Genomic DNA, 25,681 nt, shown 5'->3' on the forward strand with positions numbered 1-25,681 from the left:
TATTGTAGAATTGAGTAAAGGAGTAAACATATTGATTTTGTTGGAAGCCAGTCTTCTTGGGTGAGAGCAAGAAGCTACAAATATAAATTGGTGAAAGGTAAAAATGATATGAAATGGCAACTTTCCTCAGTGTATCCACTGAAAGGACATGAGCAATGACACCTCAGTGGCAGTAAGTACACCTAGCTTACAGATCTGGGATTCTCCCAGAGACTAATTTAATGGCAGGTGCACTGGGCACGCGCCCTAGGCCCCAACTTTTGAAGGGCTCCGCAAAACCCCAGCTTTACACTTTTTTCTAATGACACCAAGTTTAGCTTCATATGTGCAATTTTAATTACGTGCAAGTTTACAGTTGGCGGTAAAACCTGATAGTATGTTTATATTCGCTTATTTTCATTATTTAATTACTACACTGCATACTATACACATACTACGCTGCATAGGACTCACGTGGCTGCGCTACCACTCATTGGAGCAATAAAACCATATTTGCTATAATACTTTGTACTTACAGAGGTTCTCCTGTGGTGCAGACTTACAATATATGCAAATACGCAGGGATGTAAATTAGTTTGTGGATATGAACTTGTTTCACTTACGGTTTTAAAAATAGTTTTCTGTGTGTATAAATAAATATTAAGGTAAGTTGAAGTTATATTAAAATCAAATTCCTATTGTTGAAATTATATTAAGATAAAATTAATTCCTGTTGTTACATCAGCACCTGGATTTTCATAGTTTTTGAATAATTTTTGAATTTTAATCATTAATTTTTTGCACTATAACGAAAAATCTTCTCTAGTATTCTAATCATTCAGACTATTAAATTTTATATTTTTCTTTTCATTGGTAGCTAGAAAAATGAAACATCAAAACTTTGTGATTATTATTATGCTATTATTAATTATATTATACATATATTCAAATTTTATTGGAAATAAAACCTTAATAGTACATAATATTTTGTATTTATTTAAAAATATGGTTAACATGTATTTTTATTTTCCCTGTCTCTCTTTCTTTTAAGGGGCCCAATATTTTCTTCTGCACCTGGGGCCTCAACTGACCTTAATCCACCTCTGGGTTCTCCCCACTAAAAAGAACCAGGAGGTCCTTAGCTGAGTCCTAGGCTGGGGCTGGGAAAGTAAGCCTGGACTGTCTTGTGCCAGAATTAAGAATGTGCTCAAAGAATGACAGGCACAGAAGTCGGCTTGAAAGCGCTCCCAGTGGCCAAATCTGAGACAATCTGAGCATCAAAATATGTCATGATAGTAATGGATTATAACCAATTGAATAAAACCAGAATCCATGGATCTGTATAGACAGAAGTAAATAAGGGAGGAGGAAAGACCCTTACAGTAAGATGTTTAGTAATAAATGCAAAAGGAATGATAGTTTAAAAATCACTATCTGACAACCATTATAGTAATTTGATTCAGTCAAGAGCTATCTATTACTCTAAGGTACAGGATATTCACATAACTTCAAATAATCTCCCCACAGGTTAGTTATTTAAAACAAAGGGAAAAATAGTAACTTTATAGTAGAGAAACTTGGAGAGCATGTCCAAGACTTGGTGATCAAAGTTAACATCACCAGTATGGGAAAGGTCACAATCTCCTGCCACCTGATAGGATCAATGAGAACATAGCACCTGGGGTATCCTACCATCTCTGCACAACCTGAAGCTAATGAAGCATCGGACAAGCCCAAATCGAGGGACAGTCTGCAAAATAACTGGCTTCATCTCCTCAAAATGTCAAAGTTGAGAGGACAAAGAAAGACTAGGACTGATCCAGATGAAGGAAGGCTGAAGAGACATGACAACTGAAATGCAACAGGTGATCTTGGATCCTGAACCCAAAATATTCTGACTACAGAGGACAAGTAGGACAAAGGGTGAGATGTGAATACTGTCTAGGGGTTGGAGAGCAGTGTTTTATCAATGTGCATTTCCTGATTTTGACACATTTGCATTGTTATATAAGAGAATGTTTTTTATTTTTTTTAATTTCTTTCAATTTTTCAAAAAAAAAAAAAAATCTTCTGGTTGCAAACACAAACTCTGGCTAGCCAAACAATTTATTAAGTCAGTGCAGAAGTATACCATTGTGTCTGTCAGGGTCTGGCTGGAGGCAGAAATGTGCACACAAAAGAGTAGTTAATGACATTTTAAAGAATGGACTGATCAGAGTTAAGGGAAACTTACAGGGATGGTGGAATCAGTACCCAGGGCTAGCAGCAGCACTACTCACCATCCGGCCTGAGGAACAAGGGAGGAGTAACAGAAAGAGAGGGCCACCTGCCAGGAGTCTTAAGTAGAAGGAAGCTGCCAACCATAGCCCCAGCAGGCAGGAAACCAGGAAAATAAATACCTCAAACTCCCTCTCCTGCCCTTGGATCTCCTGCCAACAGGAAGCCAGTTTTGCGTTCCATCGGGGCCAGCTGCCCAGGGCACAGAGCAGGATGAAGAGGGTGGAGAGTGGATATAAAGAAGCAACACTCTTCAGCCCAGCCCTGGGATTTAAGGAATTGCTGCATAACCAAAAATCAGAGCTGAAAGGTGTCAAGCACACAGCAACCAAGGCCAAAGCCTGACAAATTCAGTCAGTAAAGATATCACAAGCACCATTTGACTAAGACGGTTTACTACTTACATAGACAGCAGATGGAAGATCAGCCAAAGGTGGTCCTTGTTGCACAAGTCAGAAAAGGATGGTGTGGAAATCAAAGGGCTGATGACTGCAACATGAGTTGTGGGATGTCCTGTTCCTGAGGAGCCAATTCTAGACTCAGCTAAGCTGTTTTATAGCCTGCAGCTCTGCTTGGAGGGGGGTGAAGCAGAAAGGCTCATTCTTCATCAGAGCCTGGGAGGTGATGTCTCCTGACAGTCTCCCGTGAGATAAGGAGGTAGGTGGACATGGCCTTGAGGTAGGACCTCCCCCATCTCCTATCTTCTCCTTTTGCTGGAGGATCACTCAAGCTGTTGGTCAGGCCTTTGCCCACGTGGCTTATGTTGATGCATGCAAGGGCACCATACTGGAGCTCTTCCCCATGGAAGGCTCTCAGGGGGCTTCACAGACTTCAGTTGCTCAAGGCTGGGGAGCTCTCTAAAGCCCCAGGTCTCAGGTAATTGGGCCGCTACCATTCTCTGTCTTCCAGTTTTCAGATTCTTCAGACAGAATTCAGCTGTCTCAGCCTTGGTCGGGATGGACACCATCATCTGTGGCCAGGGGCAGGCTCACCATGAACAGACATGGGCCCCCCTCCATGTGCATGGCAGCTTTCAGGGATGGGCTGCACCCCTGTCTGGCCCCTACTTGCTTCTGCTTTAAAGCAGTGTCACTTCCATCTCATCTCAGGGAGAGGGGAGTCAAGAGAGGTCTGTAAGGACAGAGCAGTGATGGAGTGGTTTATGTGACTAACCGCAGACCAATGGGCAGTGGGTGGAAGCAAGCTCAAGCCCCACCAGAGGTTGGAGACCAGAGCATAAAGTGGTTCTGTACAGAAATTAATATTTGCAAATCATTTAAAGAGAAAGAATCAAATTTATTGTCCTGAAGTTATTTTAAGTTCACAATGATAATGGAAAATTATGTATGGGAATGTTTCCACCCCAGTTGGAAGAGTAAACCATGAGCATGGTTAGGAGGGACCAAGGTCTAGTTCTGCTGGTTAAGAAGCAGGTTAATAACCTGACAATAGATTAACAAACATGCCCTTTGCTGATGGGGAAGAGACTGTGATCCTTTTCTCCTTACCACTAAATATTTATAGGGAAATACAGGCATGAAGACCTTCCCAAACAGGAAAAACATAACCTCTGCCTGCTGGACCCAGCAGAACCCCTCAAGCCCCCATGCCCAGGTGGGAAGAGCCTATGAGCAGGCAGCCCCATGAGCACCCCCTACAGCTTAGTGGGCTGTGGAGGGGTGAGGTGGCTGGGCCCACTGGGCGGGGGCAACACCATGGGCAGTGAGTTGCTGCCCCTCTCATGCCAGCATGTGTCCAGGATGGGGTACAGCTTGCCCTGGAAGTCAGCCTGGAATGTGTAGAGTGGCCGCAGGTCATCCGGGCGGTCAGCATCGAAGAAGGTGAGCTCTCCCTGCTCATAGTGCAAGTAGATGCCGATGCGGTGGGGGTGTCCAGCCACGGGCAGGGGCACCCTTGGGCAGCCAAAGGCCTCATACACCCGGCCCTCCTTCAAGCCAATGAGCCACATGCCGTGCTCTGGGGACTTGCTCAGCTTGCCCTTGCGACTGGCTGTGCCTTTGATGACCCCCAGGCACCAGTCGCTCTTGCTGCCCACCACCACCTCCCAGTAGTGGCGGCCACAGGAGAAGCCCCGGCTGGCCAGGACACAAGTACTATAGTCGAAGCGCTCAGGCTGGCTGGCATGCCGCTGGGGCAGGAGTCCACACTGCACCACTGTGTTGCCCTTAGAGAGCTCCAGGAGAGGATGGGCTGTGGCAGGATCCAGCTTGAGAGACTCCAGGACTAGGAGAGATCAGAGAAGGCATGTTTTCAAGCCACACAGAAGGCAGCAGACCCTGCTGATTGGCGGCCCTGAGCTCCTCAGAAGAGGAACTGCTTATCTCTGTATGCTCGGGGCTTAGAAGGGACCAGGCACAGAGTAGGCACCCCTAAGGATATTTGCTGGATGAATGAATGATGCCTGAAGGGTGGAAAAGATAAACATCTGTGAGCTGAGGCCTTCTGGTAAGGGACATGGTGCAGGCCTGCCTAAGGCAGAGGTGCTGACATAAGGACCTCGCAGGCAGCCTGCCACATGTGCTCCACAGCTAAACTCCCCAGGTTTTCTGGAGAATCTGTAACAATTTCAGTTGTTTTCTTTGCTAGGGTAGCAGCCTATTCAAGGACAAACTCCCAGCTGACCTCTTTGCTAGCTGCCACCTGATCAGTTTACACCAAAAATGTGCAAACAACACAGTGCACAGAATATGGTTTTTCTCTCCCCCTTTTTCTATTATATAAACCCTGTTTTTGTCTTTGCTGGATGAAATCAGCCTATTGATTGATCTCCCTTATATACCAATAATGGAGTTAATTAGATGCCTTTGAGTATTCTTCAACAGAGTAACAGCCACATTTATTAATCACTAAACTATATATATAGTTGTAGGTTGCATCCCCAGTCAGGGCACATATAAGAATCAACCAATGAGTGCATAAATAAGTGAAACAACAGATGTCTCTCTCCCTTACTCTAAATAAATCAATAAATTTTAAAAAAAAATTGGGGAAAATAAAGACTCATAAACAGGGTCTGAGGAAGGCTCAGGAACATGTGTGTGTGTGTGTGTATGTGTGCACACACACACACATATATGCAGCCTAGCAAGGTGGGCATTAATAGCCCCTGTCTACAGATGAGGAAACAAAGGCTCAGAAATTACACAACTTGCCCTGGAGCTGAGCTTGACTCAAGCTGTTTGATGGAACCCCATTCTTGTGCTCTCACCACTAGCCTCTGCAAGCCTCCCTCCCAGTTCTCTGTACCTTACACCGGCAACCCTTGAGAACTAGGAAGGGTAGGGTTAGGGTCTCACCTGGCAGAACCTTGCGGAAGAGCCTTTTCCACACAGTCAGCTTGATGTCGGCCTGGTGGAGGCCTGGCTTGAAAGAGATGGGGCTGAACATGCTTTCCAAAGGTCGGGCCTGCTGGAGCTCTGCTCTGGAGACAACAGTTTGCACTGGTGGTGGAGCTGCCTTACCCATGGCAAGTCCAGTCAGACAATCACAGCTCAGAAGGCTGCACTAAAAATGCCCATCATTTCCTCCCCTCCACCCACCTCTCAGAGGACCTGCCTCCTTCCTGGGAGGGGAAATAGTCTACATTAGTGGTCCTCCAAGCGCAGGTCCTAGACCAATAGCATTCCCTGGAAACTTGCTAGAAATGCAAATTTTCTCAGGTCCCATTCCAAACCTGTGGAATCAGAAACTGATCACTGGGACCCAGTGATGTGTGTCAATGAGCCCCCCAGGTGATTCTGATGCACGCCAACATTTCAGGACCACTTCTTTGTACTGGGTGACCCTGGTACAGAGGCAATCAGATTCTCTGTCCATTTATTTAAACCAATGATCCTGATCAAATTGTCCCTGAGACTAAAGAAAATATGAGGCCCTGCCCAGGTAGCTCAGTTGGTTAGATCATCATCCTAATACGCCAAGGTTATAAGTTGGATCCCCAGTCAGGAAACATACAAGAATCAACCAATGAGTGCATAAATAAGTGAAACAACAGATGTTTCTTTCTCTCCCTTACTCTCTCTAAAAAAATCAATGAATTTTAAAAAGTAAAAGAAAATTTGAGAAAATAAGGAGACTAATAAATGGGTCTGAGGAAGGCTCAGGAACTGCCTCTTGGATTATTCATTTCTTGGGATTAGAACATGGGTCCAATCTCTTTCCAAAGGTGCAGGTATCAAGGCCTCTCATTCTAGCCATTACCCACCTCTTCCCCCTTATTTCCTGTGTCATACTTCAAAGCCCAGCCACACTGAACTTCTCATAATACTCCCAAGCCCACATACTACTTTGCCCTTTCACATTACTCTGCTTGCCTGGCAGACTCCTGTTCTCTCCTTTCTCAATTATCCCACCCATACGCCGTCTTTGCCAATCTCCCCCCAGTCACCTCCTCCTCTCTGTTACTTCTGCAGCTTCTATTGTTCTAGGTACCCACAGTGATGTAGCCATAGTTCTCTCTCTGCTTCCCACCAGTCTGCAAGACCCCTGAAGGCAGGCACATCTCTCTTTTTCCTGGCCTCAGTACAGAGCCAGATGTGGGCAGCTGCTCCTGAGGCACTGGTGAAACCGAAAGGAGGAACTAGTAGAGAAGAGATGCCTGTGCCCATAGCCACCAGACCCATGCTGAGGGCTCCCTCCCAAGGTATTACCTTGAGGCCATGGAGTGGTACTTCTGGAAGACAAAAGAGAGGTAGGTTAGGGCACAGCAGAGACTATGCAAAAGCCTTTAGGAGGAGGAGGCTCCTGAGGCCCCCACGGGACACTCCCTTGTCCACTCACCCGGATGAACTCATTGTGATTCTCATTACCAAACTGCTCCAGCGCACACTTAGCTTGGACCAGCCGCTCTCGTGTGCCTTGGGCCTGCTCCAGCTGCATGTCCAGGGAGGCTACAAGGCCACGGGTGTGACCTTCCACCCCTTCCAAGCAGCGGGCCTTCTCCTCATCCACAAGGTGGTGCAGCTCCTGGAACTCATGGCGGATCACCCAGCTGAAGACATCAGACTCATTCTAGGACAGAGAGGGCCTGTTTTGGCCAGAGCCGCATTGGAGTAGTGATGACTGACCTCCAAGTCTCCAGAGCCTGGCAGTTGACTGGGCTGGTCCTGGTACCTGAGTCCCAGGGTTGACTCCTGTCCAGGTGTTCACACTGTGCCTCGAGGTCCCACGGGGTACCTTGGGAGTAGGCAACAGTGGCAGGGCAGAGGCTGGGCCCCCAGTTCCCACTTCAAAGCAGTGGCTCTGCTTTTACTTGTCTTAACTATTAAGTATGCAAGTAAGACTTTGCCTTATCACAAGGTTCCACAACTGAAAAAACTCTGAAAGACCCCAGGAGAACAGACTTGAAATTGATAGAACCAGGATTCCCATGTGGCCTCGAGTTCTGTCTCCACTGAGTTGGGTAATGCACACTCCCTCTCAAGGGTGAGGGGGACTCAGGGGCTATTGCTGCCATTTCACAATCACCTGCAGGGCCTAAGATCCACACCCTCCTAGCCCCCGTGTGCCCCTCACTGAGGAAAAGCAGACAGCCAAGGGGAGCGTCAGCCTTTCCATGCCTGTGTGACAAGGCACTGAGTAGCCACCACACAGACTGTCAAGGTCAAGCAGACACATGAGACGAGGGCTGGCGAGTCATGCCCACACTTTGGGCTGTTTACTTCTGGGGCTTAGGTTCTGGGTTATCTCAGTCTCAAGGACATGGGGGACACAAGCCAACTTAGAGACAGTCCTGACAACTGGGTTGAATTCCCCTGAGAAGATTTGCACCTTCCCCACCCTGCCCTGGAATGCTTTGAATGCTGGCTTTATATGGAAGGCACGGATTCCTGTGTAGGACAAATTAGCCCTGGGCTCTGCAGGAAAGGGAAGGTGGCTGGTCCCACCCAGCAGAGGGGCAGAGGGAAAAGGCACTCACGACAATCCGGGTCCTGTTGTTCACCAGCTTGGCAATATACTCATCCACCTTCTTCTGTTCCTGCTTCAGGTCAGAGATGAGGGTCGCAAGCTCCTCCTGGAGGCAATGTGCCATGGCCCCATGAGTGGCTGACCCCTTTACCATCTTAGCTCGTAGGGCCTCACCCTTCTAGGGAGCATCCCAATGGTCACTGGGACTCCCAGTGGAAGCAGGATAGGCACCAGAGCTACCCAGGTGCCCTTGACCTCAAAACAGTTAAGATTATTCAAGAATCTTCCACAGGGATGGTAGGAACTGCCCAGGCAGAAGAGAAACTCCAAGTCATCCCTCTTCCAAGACATGGAGGGGGTTGCTAAACGTTGTTTCACCTTACAGCACCCGAGATAGGTGATTGCCAGTCTGAAGCCAGTACTCACTGCATGGAATGCTGCCTGGAGGATACCTGCCAGGTAAACTCCAGGCACCAGGAGGTCCAGAATTAGTGGGCATTGGACCGGGTTGTTACAAAAGGGCTGTCCCCAAGCGAGGCCAGTAGTGTATGTGGTGGCCCAGGATACACTTGGTAAGTCCCCACACCCTATAAAGACCTGAGTCCACCTCCGGCAGGCTTAGGTCCAGCCTAGATTTAGGGGTTCCCAAGGATGAAGTAAACTCACTTCTGGGTTGCCCTAGCCCCAAATCTGACCTATCCTTAGGGGTCCAAGCAGGACCACCTAGACCACCATCTGGCTGCATTCCTTGCCTGGGGCCCTGCAGGTTTATGCCCGTGAAGTGTAGACTCTGGCTTACAAAGTTCCTAAGGAGAAGTCACATGCAAGAGCCTTTCAGAAAGGGAGCTGGGTAAAGAATAAATGGACATAGAGTCCTTGCTCTGGATAAGGAGGCATCAGATCTCACAGCAGCTCAAGAAAGGGCATTCCAATGGTAACCCTTGTGAGGCAGAGAGAGCTGGGAGGCAGAGAGAGCTGGGACTAGTTCTTTCTCAGCACTGGGCCACAGTGAGAGGAAACTCAATTATGAAAATAACGTGTCTCAAGTTCTCAATCAACAGGAGAAAACAGCAATGCATGACAGGGATTTGGTAAAGAAACATAAATTAGTCATGTCACACAGAAGAGCCTTGGGATCACAAAAAAACACATCCAAAACCAGGCCGAAGCTGGGCCCTGGCTCCTTGCCAGAAATGATGAGCAAGCTCCCAAGTGTTTCCTTCTCCCCTGGGCAACTGTCTGCTAATAAAAGGTGGGCTCAATTTCATTGCACTGAAGTTGGGCTTCCTCCTTCCACACTCCCCTAAAACTGCTCTTGCAAAGGTAATCAATTCTTACTGCTAAAGCAGACTCTTTTCAATCCTCAGCAGACATTTCACACAAGTGATGTTGTTCTTGGTAAAATGTTCTCTTCCTCTGACGTCCAGGAGGCCATATTCCTGCTCTTGTTCATTCTTTCCATCCTGTTTTTGGGATTCTCTCTCTACCCAAACCTTAAACCCTGGTGCTCCTTGGGGCATTGTCAGGGTCTTCTCTTACCACTCTGCAGACTCTTACTCTCAATCTCTTATCCTCAGCTTCACTCTCCAATCTACCCCTTCAGCAGAGGGATAGGACTATGTACATCACAACTCTGCTTAAAAACCTCCAGAGCCCACCCCTGTGCCACCATGGCTCTCTGAACAAACTACAAATCTCAAAACATGTCACATAGATCTCTTCATGACCCGGCCCCTGCTTCCCTCACCTGCCCCATCTGGCTCCCACCTCACTATCCCTTGAGCTTAATGGAATAACTTATAATTCCTCAAATGTGCCATGCTGTTTGCCTCCTGGTCTTTTGCACGTACTGTCTTTACACTTGGAATGCCTTTTCTCCCCTTTTTTTCCTATCAAGTTCTCCTTGTGGTTCAAGTCTTGGCTTAGCAGTCTACTTCCTACAGGAAGCCTTCTCTGACCACCTGAGACCATGCAGGAGCCATGTTCCAGGTAGTCTCACCTGGAGACTATTTAACTTTGACAGCAGCACCCAACACATGGGACTCTCTGTTAGACCACCAGACTGTAAGCTCCCCCAGGACAGGGTGACCTCTTGCTCACTACTAAACTATGGCACTAGCACAGCACCTAGCACAGCTTAGACGCCCAATAAATGTCTGTGGGGAGGATAGGCAGGTGGATGACCTTGCTGGCTCCATACTTGTTTCCTACTTGTCTTCCAGGGCTGAAGGAAGGAACAAAGAAATGCTGCCCAGAGCACTCAGCCAGGAAGTTTCTGTAACAGCCTGCAGATCTCCATGTTCTTTCTCTTCCTGGCTGCCTCGCTTGTATTTTTTCATTCCTCACCTCTATGCCGCCTTTCCCTCAAATATTAGGCCACATACACTATAATAATTCACTTTTAAGAGCCCTTCCTGCCCTTTCTCGATCTGTTGGCCATGGAAAGAAAACTGGCTTTGGTTTGAGTCCTAGCTCTGACACTGACAAGCTGTGTGGCCTTGGGTAAGACACTTATCTAAGCCTCAGTTTCCTCACTTGTAAAATACAATAAATACCCCACCCTTCTTAAACCTTAGATCAACATATTAACCTGAGATGGTATTTTTATTATTATTTATCTTAAATGATGATTTGCTAGAACTGAGGCAAAGGTCCAGGAATCCATTGGTTCCACAAATATATTTTGAGTAATTAGTATTCCAGGCACAGCTCCAGACACAAAAATACCCCTGGGAACAAAGCAAAGTCCCTGCCCTAACGTGCCTGAGAGTGCAGTCCCAGGAGTGTTCAAAGAAAAGGCCGGGGAAGGGCTAGCACGTGACGCAGGGCGCCCTCCAGCTCGCCTAGTGCAGTAATCCCCAGCACCTGCTCACAACTTCAGGGGTGAATGAATGCTCCTCCGTTTCGCTCCAGGACAAGGCTGGAGAGAACCCTAGTCGACTCTTATTTGCCAGGTGATGGCGCCAGAGAGCGCAGGGGCTGGGCTGCGTGCTCCCCCGCCCCCCCAGCTTCGACGCTGGCGGCCTGGCTCCCTGCCCCGCAGCAGCCTCGCTGCCCACCTTCATGCGGCTGTAGACCGTGGAGACGGGAGTGACCCGGTGCTGCTGGTGGGAGCCCAGGAGGCCGCAGAGGCCGCAGATGAGCTCCTGGTCCTTTTCGCAGAAGAGGCTGAGCGGGTTCCGGTGGTGCGCGCAGATATTAGGCTCCGAGTCCCGGGGAAGCCGCAGGGCTTCGATCACCCGCGCCAGGGAGACGTTGGGCGGGGAGCTGCTGCCATCCACCTTCTGCCGGCACACTGGGCAACGCAGCTCAGAGTCCAAGTGACAGGACAGGGACACCAGACAACCTTTGCAGTAGGAGTGGCCGCACTGCAGCATTAGGGGTTCCTTGAAGACCTCAAGGCAGATGGGGCACTGAAGGCGGTCCTCCAGCTCGGCCATGCTCACCTGCCCAGCCGCCATGCACGTTGCAGGCTGTAACACAAGGCGCCTTCCTGAACCTGCTTCCGCCACACCCTCTGGCCACAACCCCCTGGAAAGGGCCTCTGAAAATTAGAGGGCCTTACAGACTCCAGTCCTGGATTCCAGACCTGACCCCCTAAGATTTTGGGTCTCTTTTCCACCTTTAAAACAAAGGGCTTAAATTGAAGGAAAAGAAAAAAACAAAAGGTCACTTTGAGATATATGATTCTACATTTGTGTTTTTTAATTCGGATTTGAGGGTAAACATGAAGGGGACCCTCTGCAGAGTCATTTGTTGTAACACAAATAATGCAAGCTCCAGCCTCAGCAGGTGTCCCGACCTAGAACTGGACAGCAAAAACAAGCAAAGGCCCGGCCCACCTTCTAGGTAAGTGTTCAGACTGACGAGGAACTGTTGGAGTCATAGTTACAACAGAGGTTCCTGAGTCATCCCTTCACACATCTCCAGTGAGACTCAGAAATCTACATTTACCATCGACACTTGCAGATCATTCTAAAGCAGAGTTGTCTTAGAACAAAATAGTTCTGAAGAGCCTGGGACTTAGAAGAGCTGTATCTTAATTTCCCACCCATTCCCCTTCGAAAACTGATTGGCTCCAAGAGAGGAAAAGCACAGAGCTGGAAGTTGGCAGCAGACCCAGGAAGGACCCCCATATGGAGCTATCTGGCTTCTCACAATCCACTGAGCCTCCCACCGGGGCCTCAAAACAACATTACTGACCTGATTGGTTTGGCCTCTTCTCCCTAGGATGGAATATCAGGAGTGGAGACCGGGGGATTGCAGCTGGATGCCTGCTCCAGCACCTAGTCTCTGCCCTTTTCCTCCTCCCCCTTCTCCGCAACACCCCATATCCCCAAGGTCACCTAGAATCAGGTGGAAACTGGGCCACGTCATGGGACTGAGGAGGCAGCCTCTACTGGGTGAGCTCTGATAACTGTAACATTCAGGTGCTTGCTTTGGCCAGGCAAGGGGAAGGGGTGGAGACAGAGAAACTGGGTACCCATTCACACCTTACAGATCCCAAACAGAACGGATTTGTACTGCGACACAACCTTTCTGAATCTCTCTTTTTTAAAGATATCTTTGAGAACATGTATGAATGACCCATGGACATGAACAATGATGTGGCATTGACTGTGGGAGTAAGGGCTGGGCTGGGCAGAGGAGGGCAAAAGGAGAAAAATTGGGAAAACTGTAATAGAATAAACAGTAATTAAAAAAGAAGAGCCCAAGAATGAAAAAAAAAAAGATATTTTTATTTACTTATTTAGATTTTTAAATTGGGGTATATCTTCTAAAAAGTGCACAAATCTTAAACATGCACTTACTGTACTTTATTTACAATCACTCTCAAGATCAATGTACAGAACATTTCCAGTACCTAGAAGCCTCCCTCATGCTGCCTCCAGTCAGAACTAACAAGAATAGCCACTCTCATGACTCATATCATTGTAGGTTAATGATGTCTGGTTTTGACTTTCAAATGAACAGAGTCATGTAATGTGTACTCTTTTTTGTCTAACTTCTTTATTTAATAGTATTGCATTAAAAACTTTTTACATGAAGTCTTTCAAAGATTTAGAAGTCCATTGACATTTTATTATACAGTTAATAATTATTATATATGTGGATATGTAATACACAGGTCATAAGGTACTATACCTATCCCAGGGGTGTGGTGGGAAATTATTGATTGGAAAGGACAGGATGGAGAGGCTCTCTGGGAGTGTTAAGAAATAAGGAGTTCTAGAGCTTCTGGTGGCAGGGTGTGAGGAAGGGGCAGCAGGCGCCATGTCCCACTTCAAAGGTGGCAAGAGGGTGGCAAAGGCTCAAGAAGCAGGTGAAGGAGATGTACAAGGAAGATAAGGCATCAAGAAAAAGCAAAAAGAGGAGCAAAAGAAACTCAAGGAACTAAAAATGAAGGCTGTGGGTAAGGATGACCCCCTGGCCACAGGAGGAATTAACAAATCTGGCAAAAAGTAAGTTGTTCCTTGTGTCTGGGGCAATCATGATCCTTAATTCCATTCTTGTTTTAAGATCTGGATTCCCTGTCATACCATCTGTTGCCATCTATAGCTAGAATGAAGTGTTGTCTTGGAGCCTGTTGGTACATTTAAGAATTAACTTTTGTAAATCATCATCACCATCATCATTATCATCACCATCATCATCATCATCATCATCATCATCATGCAGTGGCTCATTTCTTATTTCTTCTCACTCAGCCATTTCAATCTTAGTTGTGAGGTCAGAGTAAACCGAGCCCAGAATCCTGCCAAACAACAGAATCACCTAGAGGCCTTTATTCTTCAGTCTTTGTTCTGTCCTGAATTCTGTACTGCCTGGAATTAAACCAACTCATCTGAAAAGGAAGGAAGGAAGAAAGAAAGGCAGGGAAGGAGGCAGGGAGGGAGGAAGGAAGGGTAAGCTCTAGAACAGCAGGTCCTAACTCCCACAGGTCTAAGTGTTACAGAAACAGGGGTGTTCCAAAAAACCCCAGAGTTTGCAGCTGGGGGATGGGGAGAAGGAAGCAGCTTTTAGAATGCCTCCACTTGCCTGAGACTGGTGGCTAGTGTCTTTTTTATGCAAAATGGCTTTAATGCATCCAAAGCCTCAGATAGATGGGAGGGGACTTGGACCAGGGGATGGTATGGAGAAAGCACACAGAGCCTGTGTGAGGTTCTGTGAATGGTCAGAACTGGTTACCGCACCCACTGCATCAGAGGACGTAGTCAGGGATTTAAAACTAAGCGGCAGACATTTTAGCCAGGCTGACTATGTGGATTTGACTGAGGCTGAGGCTGACTGTGCGGATTTGACTGGAAACAGTCTGACCATGTGGATTACAAAAGGACTAACTATGCAGTTTACAAGGAGGCTGAGAATCCATGAGGTTCCGGATTAAAAGCTGGTGGACCCGATAACACAGGCGAGGTCTCCCCAATCAGAATTGAATGATTGGCAGCTACTGGTAAAGCTGAACTGTGTTTGGAAAGTAGGGAAAGGGTTTCTCTGACTTTTCTAAAACTAGCCTGGTTTGGTAGGGGGGAGGCAAGGATATGTGTTTATGGGTGTTTTAAAGAACATAAGACTTAACAACAGAAATCCACAAATAACTAAATCTATATAACTGTTAAATAAACAATTCTTTTTCTTTTCACTAAACTCTGGTATTGAGAGTTATAATTTTGGCGGCGGGCAATCGGGCCCCTAACTAAAGAGCCTGTGGGTTTGTTTTCAATTGGAGCAGCCCAGGGGTTCTGTAACATAAGCACCCATGTCTGCCAGCAGGGGAGGTCTCCACCCCAGTGACCAGCAAGACCAAGGTCTGGTATAGACAGATAGAAAGCTAATTTTATTTGTTAATTCAAAAAATATTTGAGAACCTGCTATGTGTCAAACATTAAGCTGGGCATTAGGAAGATATTAAAGAACAAGACAGACAAGGTTTCTGTGCTTTTGGAGTATGGGGGTAGGAGTGGTGTAAGGTCATAAATAAACAAGTTATTATAATAGTGTTAAATGCTATGCAGGAAGTAAACAGTGTGGTGAGAAAGGAGAATGGGATGACAGGTCGTATGAGGTACACTTTAGCAAGGAGCAGGGCAATGTCTTTGAGGAGGGATGGCTGACCTGAGATATGAAGGATACACAGGAGCCAGCCATCTGAAAGGATTCAGGAGGGTTGACCAGACATTGGGTCAGTGAGTGCAAAGGCCCTGGGGCTGGAAAGCACTAGAGAGGAGACCTGGGTAGTTGGAATGTAGTAAAGGAGAGGAAACATCAGAAGACAAGGCCAAAGAGCTTGGCAAGGAGAGCTGTATAGATGAGGGCAAAGGTTTGGATTTCATTTCAAAGGCAGTAGGAGCTATTGGAGGGTCTTAAAGCAAGGGAATATCATTTCATTCATATTTTTTAACTATCATTCTGGCTGCTGTGGAGATAATGGATCACAGTAGTGTGAGCACTTGAGTGGATGGGTGGTGGAGCCAAATGACTGATACAGAGAAGGATGTCAACAAAGTAAAAGGGGGATCCAGAGTCAGAATCCCGAGGACATCCAGGTGGAGGAACTGAGTAGCCCAGCTGGTCTGCAGACATCAGCAAACAACAGAATCACCCAGGCGCCTTGTTAAAACACAAATCTCTAGGCCCTGGTCCCAGAGTTTCTGATTCAGGAGTACATGGATGGGCTCAAGAATTTGCATTTGTAACAAGCACCGATGCTGCTGGTCTAGGGGCTGACTACCCTTTGAGAACCACTGAAAAAGGCAATTGGACGCAGTCACCTGGAGCTCTGGCGCCTGTTTATATAACATATTTAAATCTGTGGGAATGGTTGGGGTTTCTCAGGGATTGAAAACAGAGAAGAGCAGAGGTCCAAGGATAGCCCTAGGCAGCTAACATTCAGAGGTCAGGAAGTGGAAGATGACTGAGAAGGGACAATCAGTGAGGTAAGAGGAACATCAGGGGAGTATGGTGATAGGAAGCTGTGGGAGGCAGCCCTAATTCGGGGACTCCGTGAATAGGCTTCTTACATGGCAGAAGGGACTTCGAAGATGTAATTACAGTCACAGTCCTGAATTATCCAGGTGGGCCCAATTTAATCATATGTCCCCTTCACATCAGAGAACTTGCTCTGGCTGGAGTCAGAGACAGATGCTACAGAAGAGGAAGCAAGAGGATTCCGTGCATGAAAAGCATTCAGCACTATTGCTGACTCTGACATTGGGGCTCCTATGCAAGGATGGGAGAGAAGCCTCTAAGAGCTAAGGGTAGCTTGCTGCTGACGCCAGAAAGGACAGGGGTCCTCAGGATTAGAGCTTTAAGGATCTGGATTTGCCAACAACTTGAATGAGTTTTGAAGTGGATTCTTCCCCAAAGCCTCCAGGCAGGCTAATGCCTTGATTTGAGTCCATAGAGACTGATGTCAGACTTCTAACCCACAGAACTATGAGAAAATGTATACATGTTGCTTTAAACAGCTAGGTTTGTGGCAATTTGTTAGGACAGTGGTAGAAAACAAATGCAGACAGCAAGAGAAAAGGGTGTGTAAAGGTCAGAGAAGTCAACTTCATCAAAGGCTGACAAGAGTCCAGGGATCTGAGGACAAAAGGTGTCTGACGAATTTGGCAACAAGAGCAGTCTCCGTGGCATGGAGCAGCGGAAAGTGGCTACACTTAAGAGGGGTGAACAAAAAAAATGAGAAGGAAGACGGAAATAACCCACTACCGTAGGCCATTTCTGGGGCCTCGCGCGCACCAGGCGCTCCAGCCACGTGACCCGCTGAGTGTCCCCTCCCCCATCACTCGCCCTCACCATGTGAGGGACAGCGTCCTGCAAGCCCCCACCCTGCGCCCCATAAGGCTTCGGGCCACCACCCACGCGCGTGGCCCATCGTGCTTTGCGCGCACCTATCACGTGCCCTGCCACGCCCTCTCTGGCCCGAGGGCCGTTTGCCGCAGTTGGGGAGAAGCCATGAGCTCCTCCTCACGGCCGCCGAACGGAATGTCGGGGTCCCGAGCAGAAGATCAGGTATACAGGGACCGCTGGGTTGCAGCGCTCGGGAATGTCCTGGAGTCACCAGCACAGGGCGGGTGGCTGGGCTCGTCCGCGTGGCCATGGTGGGGGAAGGCCCGGACTCCAGGAGTCAGGCGAGGGCCCCGGCACAGGCAAGGCAGGGGCCAGGGCACTGGAGTTGGGGTGCAGTCTGAGCGCTCTGAAGTCTGTGTTTTGTTCCCCACAAGTCTCCTTACCAGAGATTAAGTCAGTGGATGCTGGACATTTCCGGGGACCGGGGTGTGCTGAAGGACATCATCCGAGAGGGTGCTGGCGAGCTGGTGACACAGGATGCTTCAGTGCTAGGTATGGCCTGGGGTCCCGGTGCCCTCTGGCTTCAAGAAGCTGGCAATACAAGAGGAATGGTGGCTTCATGACACTTTGGGGGGGGGGGGGCACGTTTTTCAAAAATGTTAGCATTTTATCCAGTAGAACATACTTTGTTTGAATTTGAATATTTAAAGGACAGTGAGGGGACCACATGTCTCCCACTGTGAACAAAGGACATTCCGAGGCTCACCAGCCAATTTTCTGAACCTTAGAGCCAAAGGGCAGGCATCCAAACGTTAAGCAAAGATTTGTTCCTATCAGGGTGTGGGGCAGTTGAAGGGCATCGAATTCTGTTGTTTTTGTGTGATAATTAAAGAGATGTGACGTTATAGAGGTGAGGGTATTGGTCCATTTTTCTGTGTCTGTTTCCTCTGTCCTAGTGAAATATTCTGGATACCTGGAGCACATGGACAAGCCTTTTGATTCTAATTGCTTTAGGAAGACTCCTCGGCTCAAGAAGCTTGGAGAAGGTAAGTTCATGTTAAAAGCTGGAAAAGAAGGGGCTGTTCAGGGAAATCAATGAGGGACAATGCCTTAGGACTGGAAACCTGTCGAGGGAATAGATTCTTTGAGTTGGTTTTTCTGAGGCTGGGTTGTGCTAAACCAGCCAGTTCCCTCCTTGACAACTAGGTATTTGAGAGGTGGATGGTTGTCTCTGCATCCCTACTTAACCATCAGGCATTGTGTTTTTGTTTGTTGAGTAAACATCTATTGAATGCTTACTACCCACAATGCTTGATGAAAAGAGAGGTTGTACCCAGATGATTAGAACATCTCTGCCAGTGTGGTGGGGAAGATTGACGTTCAGATAACCAACCTGGTAGAACCAGAAACATTACTGGGAAGCATAAGCAGTGTTGTAGGAGTACTTACTGAAGGCACTGTTAATTCCAGTTGGGAAGATGAGGGAAGGCTTCATGGAAGAGGATGCATTTGAAATGAGCCCTGATGTTCGAATAAGATTTGAATCAGGGCAGAAGCTGGGCGTGGGGGTGGGGGAGGAAGATGTTGCCGGAAGAAAGAACTGTGTGAACAAAAATGCAGAGGCTAGAATGCTGCAAAACCCAGAGCAGTTAGAGTTGGAATGGTGGTGGTAGTGGGAAACAACACTGAAAAGTGAGTTATGACCACAATGCAGAAGGCTTAGAATATGTGGAGATATTTGGACATAAAGAGAGAAGAAATTGGTGGCATTGGAACAGTGCCTAAAAGCTTAACCAAGTTTTTTGCCCCTTCTTCCAGATATTACACTTCGGGGCATGGAGCTGGGCATTCTGAGCATGCGGAGGGGAGAGCTGGCCAGGTTTCTGTTCAAACCAACCTATGCCTATGGGACACTGGGCTGCCCACCCTTGATCCCCCCAAACAGCACCGTCTTGTTTGAGATTGAGCTACTTGACTTCCTGGATTCTGCTGAATCAGATAAATTTTGTGCCCTGTCAGCTGTAAGTTCTGGAGCACAAATGTCAACACTTCACAGAAAGAGTGTTGGGTTTGTGTTTTTTGGTCATTATCATGCTTTGCTGCTGGTTCTCTGGCCCAGGTTCCACCCCCGAGACTCTTGTGTGATGGTGGTGGTGGTGCCCCACTTCCCAGTAGTGTCTGTCTTCTTATTGGCTCTTGTGTGTGGGTAACTGTGCAAGGCCAAAGTCAGGCCATGGGTTTATTGTGGACACCAGCAGTCTGAGCTAAGCTTTTAGTCATCCTTTGCCTACTTCTCTGCAAGACAGTGAACATTTCCTTCTCAATGTTAAGTTTGGTTTCCAGCAAGTCATAATGAGGGTGACCGTATAATTTGTTGTCCAACCCAAGACACATTTGAGTGAAAGGAACTATTAACTGGATAGGATACCAGGACATCAGGTGTAAACTGGGATAATCCCAGGCAAAGTGGGACTTATGACCTCTCTTCTCATAATTTAAGTGTTGCCATTTCTTTGTTGCCTTTACTTAACCCTTCCTATAGTGGTAGGGCTCCTAATCTCATTAGTATGCACTCTGTCATTCTCTCTCTCTCTGACTGTATATGTGACCTTTGAAGTATACCCCAGGTTTACATCTGTGTATGATGTTTACCCAGCTAAACTGTCAGCACCCTAAGAGAAGAATCTTACCTTTTTTCATCTTTACATTAAACAGAGGTTCTTGCAGATACCTGGGTCCCACGTCCAATGTACTGATTTAGAATCTCTGAGATCAGGGAGGGGTGGAGGACAGGGCATATGTGTTTAGAAAGAGGCTTTTTGAGTGTTTTCTTTTTGTTTTTCTTTTTTCTTCTTAATTCTAGAGAGAGGGGAAGGGAGGAGGAGAGAGAGGGAGAAAAACATCAATTGGTTACGTCTTGCAGGCGCCCTGACTGGGGACTGAACCCACAACCCAGGCATGTGCCCTGAGTGGGAATTGAACCTGTGACCTTCCAGTTTGCAGGATGATGCCCAGTCAATTGAGCCATACCAGCCAGGTTCTATGGGTGATTTTGATATGTATCCAAGGTAGCTCATTGTGGCTATAAAGACCAGTAGGGCCCTGGGCGGACCAAGACTTCTTAAATTCTGGTGAATAAATGGTCCTGATTTCTGTGCTTGACATGTTTCATCAGTTTCTAATTCCATGGAAACTGCTGCTTTAGCAAGCATCTCTGAGGGAACTGTAGACGTAAATCTCCCTTTGGCTCTTGGCTATAAAGTGGGGGCACTGATAACATCCAACTGCCATGGCTTGTGTTGGAATTCACAGAGATTACCTCTGCAGAGGCATGTAGCCCAGTGCTTGGCACACATACATCAATAAACAAAAGTTCAGGGGAAAGAACAGGTGTAACTACACTTGCATTGTGGTATTGTAGCTTTCAGTTTTCTTGCTGAGTGTCTTTGTCTTTGATCCTTAGGAGCAACAAAATCAATTTCCACTGCAGAAGGTTTTAAAAGTTGCAGCTACTGAACGAGAGTTTGGCAACTACCTTTTCCGCCAAAATCGTTTCTATGTTGCCAGAGTGAGATATAAACAGGTAAGAATGCTTTAGAAGTATGTGTAGACCCTGAAATACTCCTTGTTTGAAAGACCTTTTCTCTTTCCCTACTCTTTATATGCAGCCATGAAGAAAAATCTCATTAAGCCTCATGCTAGATAGCTGGGAGAGGGGACAGGTAATTGCGGGGAGCCTGGTGTTCTGTGTCTGGTACTTGATGCTAATTACATGGGTGTGTTCAGGTTGTAAAAATTCACTGAGCTGTACACTTATTTTTGTACTTATGTATTTTAAAAAGGTGTTTAAAATTCTCATCTTAGCATTAGCTCCTCTACTAACTGAAGTTTGCCATCTTCATTTCCTGTCTGACAGTAGAGAGTCATCTAACTCTCAGAGATGACTCCCTTCTCACCAAGCTTTTAATTGTGATTTGGCTTTTTGTGTAGGCTATGCTGACAGGAATTCACTGTGCTCTGTAACTCAATAAATATTTTGAGCACTTTATGTGCCAGACCCCGTGCTGTAAGTTCTAGACATAAACAGGACAGAGTTTAGAGTCTTGGGGTAGTCTGATTTTACATCTCATTTGCATACTGAGCCTAAATTATTTATGATTTGTACTGAGCTGCAAGCAGCAGAATCCTGAAAAACTGGTCTTTAAGTAAACTAGATATTTAATTTGTCCTCATAATAAAAGGGAGGCAGTCCAAGGCTGTATAGCAGTTCCGTGAAGCCACCAGGGATCCAGGTTCCTTCTTTCTGCTCTTGAACATGTCCCTGTTTTTCTCTCTCCATGATGGATGGTCATTCAACTTGTAGAATCACATGATCATATGGGCAGAAAGAAGAGAGGGGAGAAGAGTTTGGTGTGTTTATTACTTCCCTTTATATTTCATTGATGGTATTAAATATACACCCTTAACTGTATAGGAAGCTGGGAAATGCACTTTTTAAATTAGTACATTGCTTCTTTGAATGGAATGGAAGTGGTTAGGAGGGGAATAGATATTGGGTTAGAAGCTAACAGTATCTACCACATTTGGCTTATGTGAATATGTTTCAGAGAAAAGAGGAGAGCATGCTGATAAAATCAGGTTCTTAAACTTGGATAGTACAGATTTGGCTCACAATTAGGCTGAATCATGGATGCTATTTGTAAAGTTTCTTGAGAACCTGCTCACTTGAAAACAATTTTCCTCATAAAAAACAGACTACTTCTTCCATCACTTATTTCCCAGGTCTAATTCCCTGAGGTGTCACTTTTTAATTATATCTGCTGTCTTTCTGGTATTCTCAATTTATAAATGGCATGCTTTAGTTGCTCTTTTTGACATTTTTGATTTCTTATTACAGCAGGTGAGGTTTTAGTTCTCACTTCTGCTTTCCCAGTATTGTCATAATTTTAAAAATCAGTATTCAGTCTAACATAATTGAGGTTATATAATATTATACCTGCTGAGCCATGCTCTTCACCATGCTTACTTGTGCAGCAGCCCCCTTCTTCCCCTAAATTACCTCTTTTTTACCTAGGTTTCTCTACACCTATCACTTTTTTCCTAAACATTCTCACAGCAACAGAAAGCCTCTTCCAACACTACTTTCCATGTGATCATGCCTCTCACTCTCCAGCAGTTCCATATTTTCTCAGGACGTCCCCACTGGAACTCCAAATCAAACGGAAGCTCTTTGGGCCTGCTGCACAGCTCACGTCCCAGGGCTGCCCTGTGATTGGTGGATCTCCTGTTGTTTTTCTCAGTTTACTCCCTTGTTTCAATAGAGTACATCTTTGCATGTCTAAAAATATTCTTACCAGGTCTGTCCAGAAGGCATCAGCCATGTACTATGAAAAATAGAGACATTTATTGAAGAAGATATAAGATACAAGAAACATTGTACATAGGTCAGTGACATCTCAGTTGCCTTCAAAGAAGGCACCTTGGGATCTCACACAGTTCTCCCCATCACCATCAGCTGCCCCATCATATTTTCCTGAATCTCTTCAACAGCCAGAAATCTCTTCCCTTTCAAAGGTGATTTTAGTTTTGGGAAAAGCCAGAAGTTGCAGGGCGTCAAATCTGGGCTGTAGGGGAGCTGAGTCACCTGGGTGATTTGGTGTTTTGCCAAAATACTCTGCACAAGACGTGATGCGTGAGCAGGCACGTTGTTGTGATGAAGCTACCCATCACCAGTTGCCCGTAGCTGCGGCCTTCTGAGTCATCCCAATAGTTTCTGCGGGGGAATGTTTAAGCCTAACACAAAATGTGATGCAGAGTCATTGCTGTACTCAGTTGCTTTGAATGCGACAGCCACACAGTACACATGCTCACTCACAGGTGTCTACCACCCCCACTGACTAGTACAGTGAAGTGGTCATTGTTCACGCATGTGCATTCCAGTCCACTCTCCTTGGCTGCCAGGTTACATTGATGTCATGCAAACCATTCTCATTACATTAACAATAGCTGGACTTCTTCTAGACAGACCTTGTATACTTTATACTTCATACATAACAGGCAGTGTAACTGAGTACAGAATTCTAGGATGCAGAATTCAAGTCACCATTCCTCAGATTTTGAAGAATATCATTCCAACCTTTTAGAATTGTCTGATATCAGTTAAGTTCCTATTCCTTTTATGCAACTAATTTGTTTTTCTTGTAGAGACTTAAGTATCTTTTTTCCTGTGTTATTTTAAAATTTTACAGTGATGTTCCTGTGTTTGTATTTTTAAATTTGTTATATTAAGCTTTTGATGTATCATTTTACTCAGGAAATTTGTCCTCAGCTCTGGGAAACCTTCGAGCTCTTGCTTTAATAATTTACTCTTGTTTCTATCTTCTCCCTTTTCCTGGAACTTCTCATTAATTGACTATCAGACTCCTAGATTGAGCTTCTAAATTTTCTTTTTTATTTTCTTTCTCTCAATTTCTGACTTTTCTCTTTTGATTCCACTATCTGGGAGCTTTTCTTGACTTTATTTGCCATTTCTTCTAGTAAGTTCTTCATTTTTTTAACTTTCAAGAGCTCTTTGTTCTGCTTTCATTTTTCCAGCATTTGTTCTTATTTCATGCATACATTATCTTCTCATCTCTTTAGACTATTGATTGTAATTTTCAAGTTTTCTTTTTTCATTTTCTGTTGCATCTGAATTTTTCTTAAAATCTCAGTTCTTTTTCTGTTTGTTGGGTTTTCTGTCCATCGGAGAATGTCCATCTGTATTAGGTTTAGCTGCAAGTCACAGAGACTCATAATAAGTGACCAAAAGATAGATATGTCTTGTGTGAAAGGAGGGCTTCTTAGCAGCTGTGCTCCACAGTGTTCTCAGGTTCCCAGGCTTCTTCCGTCTTGCTGTGTGCCCATTTCTAGGGTGGGGCTCTGGGCCTTGTGGCCCAGGATGGTGATCTCTAAGTTCTAGGCAGTAGGAGGGAAAAGAGGACCGAGGGCACGTAACCTATGACATTTGTACTGAATTATGTTTTCCAGGACCTATTCTCCAGGCCATAACCAGATATAAGGAAGGCTAGCAAATATCTATATTTTGGTTGTACATGTTCCTGACAAAAATTCCTATTACCATGGAAGAAGGGGGAACAGCTCCTGGGAGACAAGAGGCCCCCCACCTCCCTCAGAGGCTTTCCCTAAAATATTTGGTGATCTTTGGCTGTCTGTTAGGATTTGAAAGAGGCATTGGAAGCTGATTTGATACTCCAACTCATTGGCAGGGCAGATTGCATTGTGGTCCGATAGACTCCCACATATCAGTGTGCAGGTGTTTTCTCTGGGGACATTCAGTTCTCTACCTCCTGCCCAGTGTAAATGCCTAGCTACCAGTGTCCTGAGAGCTGAACAGAGAAGCAGGGCAGTAAGGTCTCACTGGCTGTTATTGAGACTATCCTCTAATACAGTACTCCTGTTATCAGTATATCCTCTTCCTGCCCTCTGCTCTGTATGCTGTCTCTGAATCGAGAGCCTTTTTGGTTCCATTTATCTAGAAAATAGACACTCCTGATTCCTGAGGTAGAGGGAAGGAGTGGGCATCTGGATCCATAGGGACAGGGAGTGGGAGGAAATGGCCAGTGTGTCCTCCTTCATCCAGCCCCACTTCTACCCTCTGATGGCTCTGATTCCTAGTGCTGCTAGTTCCCAGGGTTCTCAGGGCTCTGAGCTGCAGACCAGCCCCTTGTATATTGGTACTCCTCTCTGCCAAGTCAGTCACAGCACTGTTATCCATTCCTGACACATTGGGTTTGTCACTGATCCTCTTCCTGTTCTTTGTTCTTGTTGGACTATGCCTTTCTGCTTCTTAGGGCAGGAGAGTAAATGATGTGTGAAGTCATCCTCGCTCAGCCAGAAGCTTGGCATGCCTGGTTCTCTTAGAAATCTCTTGTCTTTAGAACAGCAGATCGAAATTTATTGAGCACCACTGTTTTCAGCCTTTTGCTCAGACTTGTGTGGGACACACAGAAGTATCAGGCAGGGTCCTTGCTCTCAAAGCATTTTATCTAGCTCTGGTACCTAGTACTGTAGCTTTTCAGAGAAGAGGAATATTTTTGTAGGCTAGAACATCTGGTATTGGTTTCTTGGAGGAAATGGCACTTTAGCTGAGTCTAGAGGGGTGAAATGTAGAGAAAATAGAGGGGAAGAGATTATGGACAAGAGAAAAGAATGAGCAAAGATACAGAAGTGAATAGAGACTGTTCAGAGTCATTTGGCGGACACCTAGTCCAAAACACAGACTACATTTGAAAAATAGTGGGGAAATAGAGACAAGGCAGTCAGATTCAGGAAAATGTTTAAATATATATAGATGTGTATAGACAAAGAGGAGAATGGAAGGGACCCGCTGGGGAAGAGTGAGTTGATAAAAGTGATATTTGGGGAAGAAATAATGGTTAATGGTACGCAGGTGGTGGTGTGCTGGAGCTCACAAGAGCCAATTATAAAATTTTCAGGAATTTTTGCAAGCTTGAATCAGCCATGGTGGGAATAATTATACCACAGGAATAGGTAAACACTAGAGGGCTTCTCCTGCCGCATGAACTGGTTGTTAAACACTTCCCAGCACACCACTTACTCTATGAAGCACATATTGAAGGGATAGACTTCCATTAATGAATATCTGTCTGTTCCATGTTAGGCACTGTACTATACATTTTGC

The 25,681-nt window shown here is 46.1% G+C and overlaps 2 protein-coding genes across 2 annotated transcripts in view; one reads left to right on the plus strand and one right to left on the minus strand.

Moving 5' to 3' along the window:
• Positions 1-3,531: 3,531 nt before the first annotated feature.
• TRIM50 (tripartite motif containing 50) lies at positions 3,532-11,652 on the minus strand. The gene is made up of 6 exons (XM_090276869.1): positions 11,244-11,652; positions 8,195-8,290; positions 7,057-7,287; positions 6,927-6,949; positions 5,574-5,698; positions 3,532-4,500 (listed from the first exon to the last, which is right to left on the minus strand). The coding sequence occupies exons 1-6, from the start codon at positions 11,643-11,645 to the stop codon at positions 3,911-3,913; spliced, it is 1,467 nt and encodes a 488-aa protein (XP_090132995.1). The 5' UTR covers positions 11,646-11,652; the 3' UTR covers positions 3,532-3,910.
• A 5,490-nt stretch (positions 11,653-17,142) lies between these two features.
• FKBP6 (FKBP prolyl isomerase family member 6 (inactive)) overlaps positions 17,143-25,681 on the plus strand; it is a 32,327-nt gene continuing 23,788 nt past the window's right edge. Inside the window, exons 1-5 of the mRNA XM_090279112.1 lie at positions 17,143-17,202; positions 17,415-17,532; positions 17,937-18,026; positions 18,799-19,001; positions 20,444-20,563. Of these exons, the coding sequence (XP_090135238.1) occupies positions 17,146-17,202; positions 17,415-17,532; positions 17,937-18,026; positions 18,799-19,001; positions 20,444-20,563 (588 nt within the window). The 5' untranslated portion in view covers positions 17,143-17,145. The remainder of the gene's footprint in view (positions 17,203-17,414; positions 17,533-17,936; positions 18,027-18,798; positions 19,002-20,443; positions 20,564-25,681) is intronic.

Source organism: Furipterus horrens, unplaced genomic scaffold (genome assembly GCF_987537825.1).
Source record: "Furipterus horrens unplaced genomic scaffold, mFurHor1.1.pri manual_scaffold_5, whole genome shotgun sequence".
NCBI classification, from domain to species: domain Eukaryota; kingdom Metazoa; phylum Chordata; class Mammalia; order Chiroptera; family Furipteridae; genus Furipterus; species Furipterus horrens.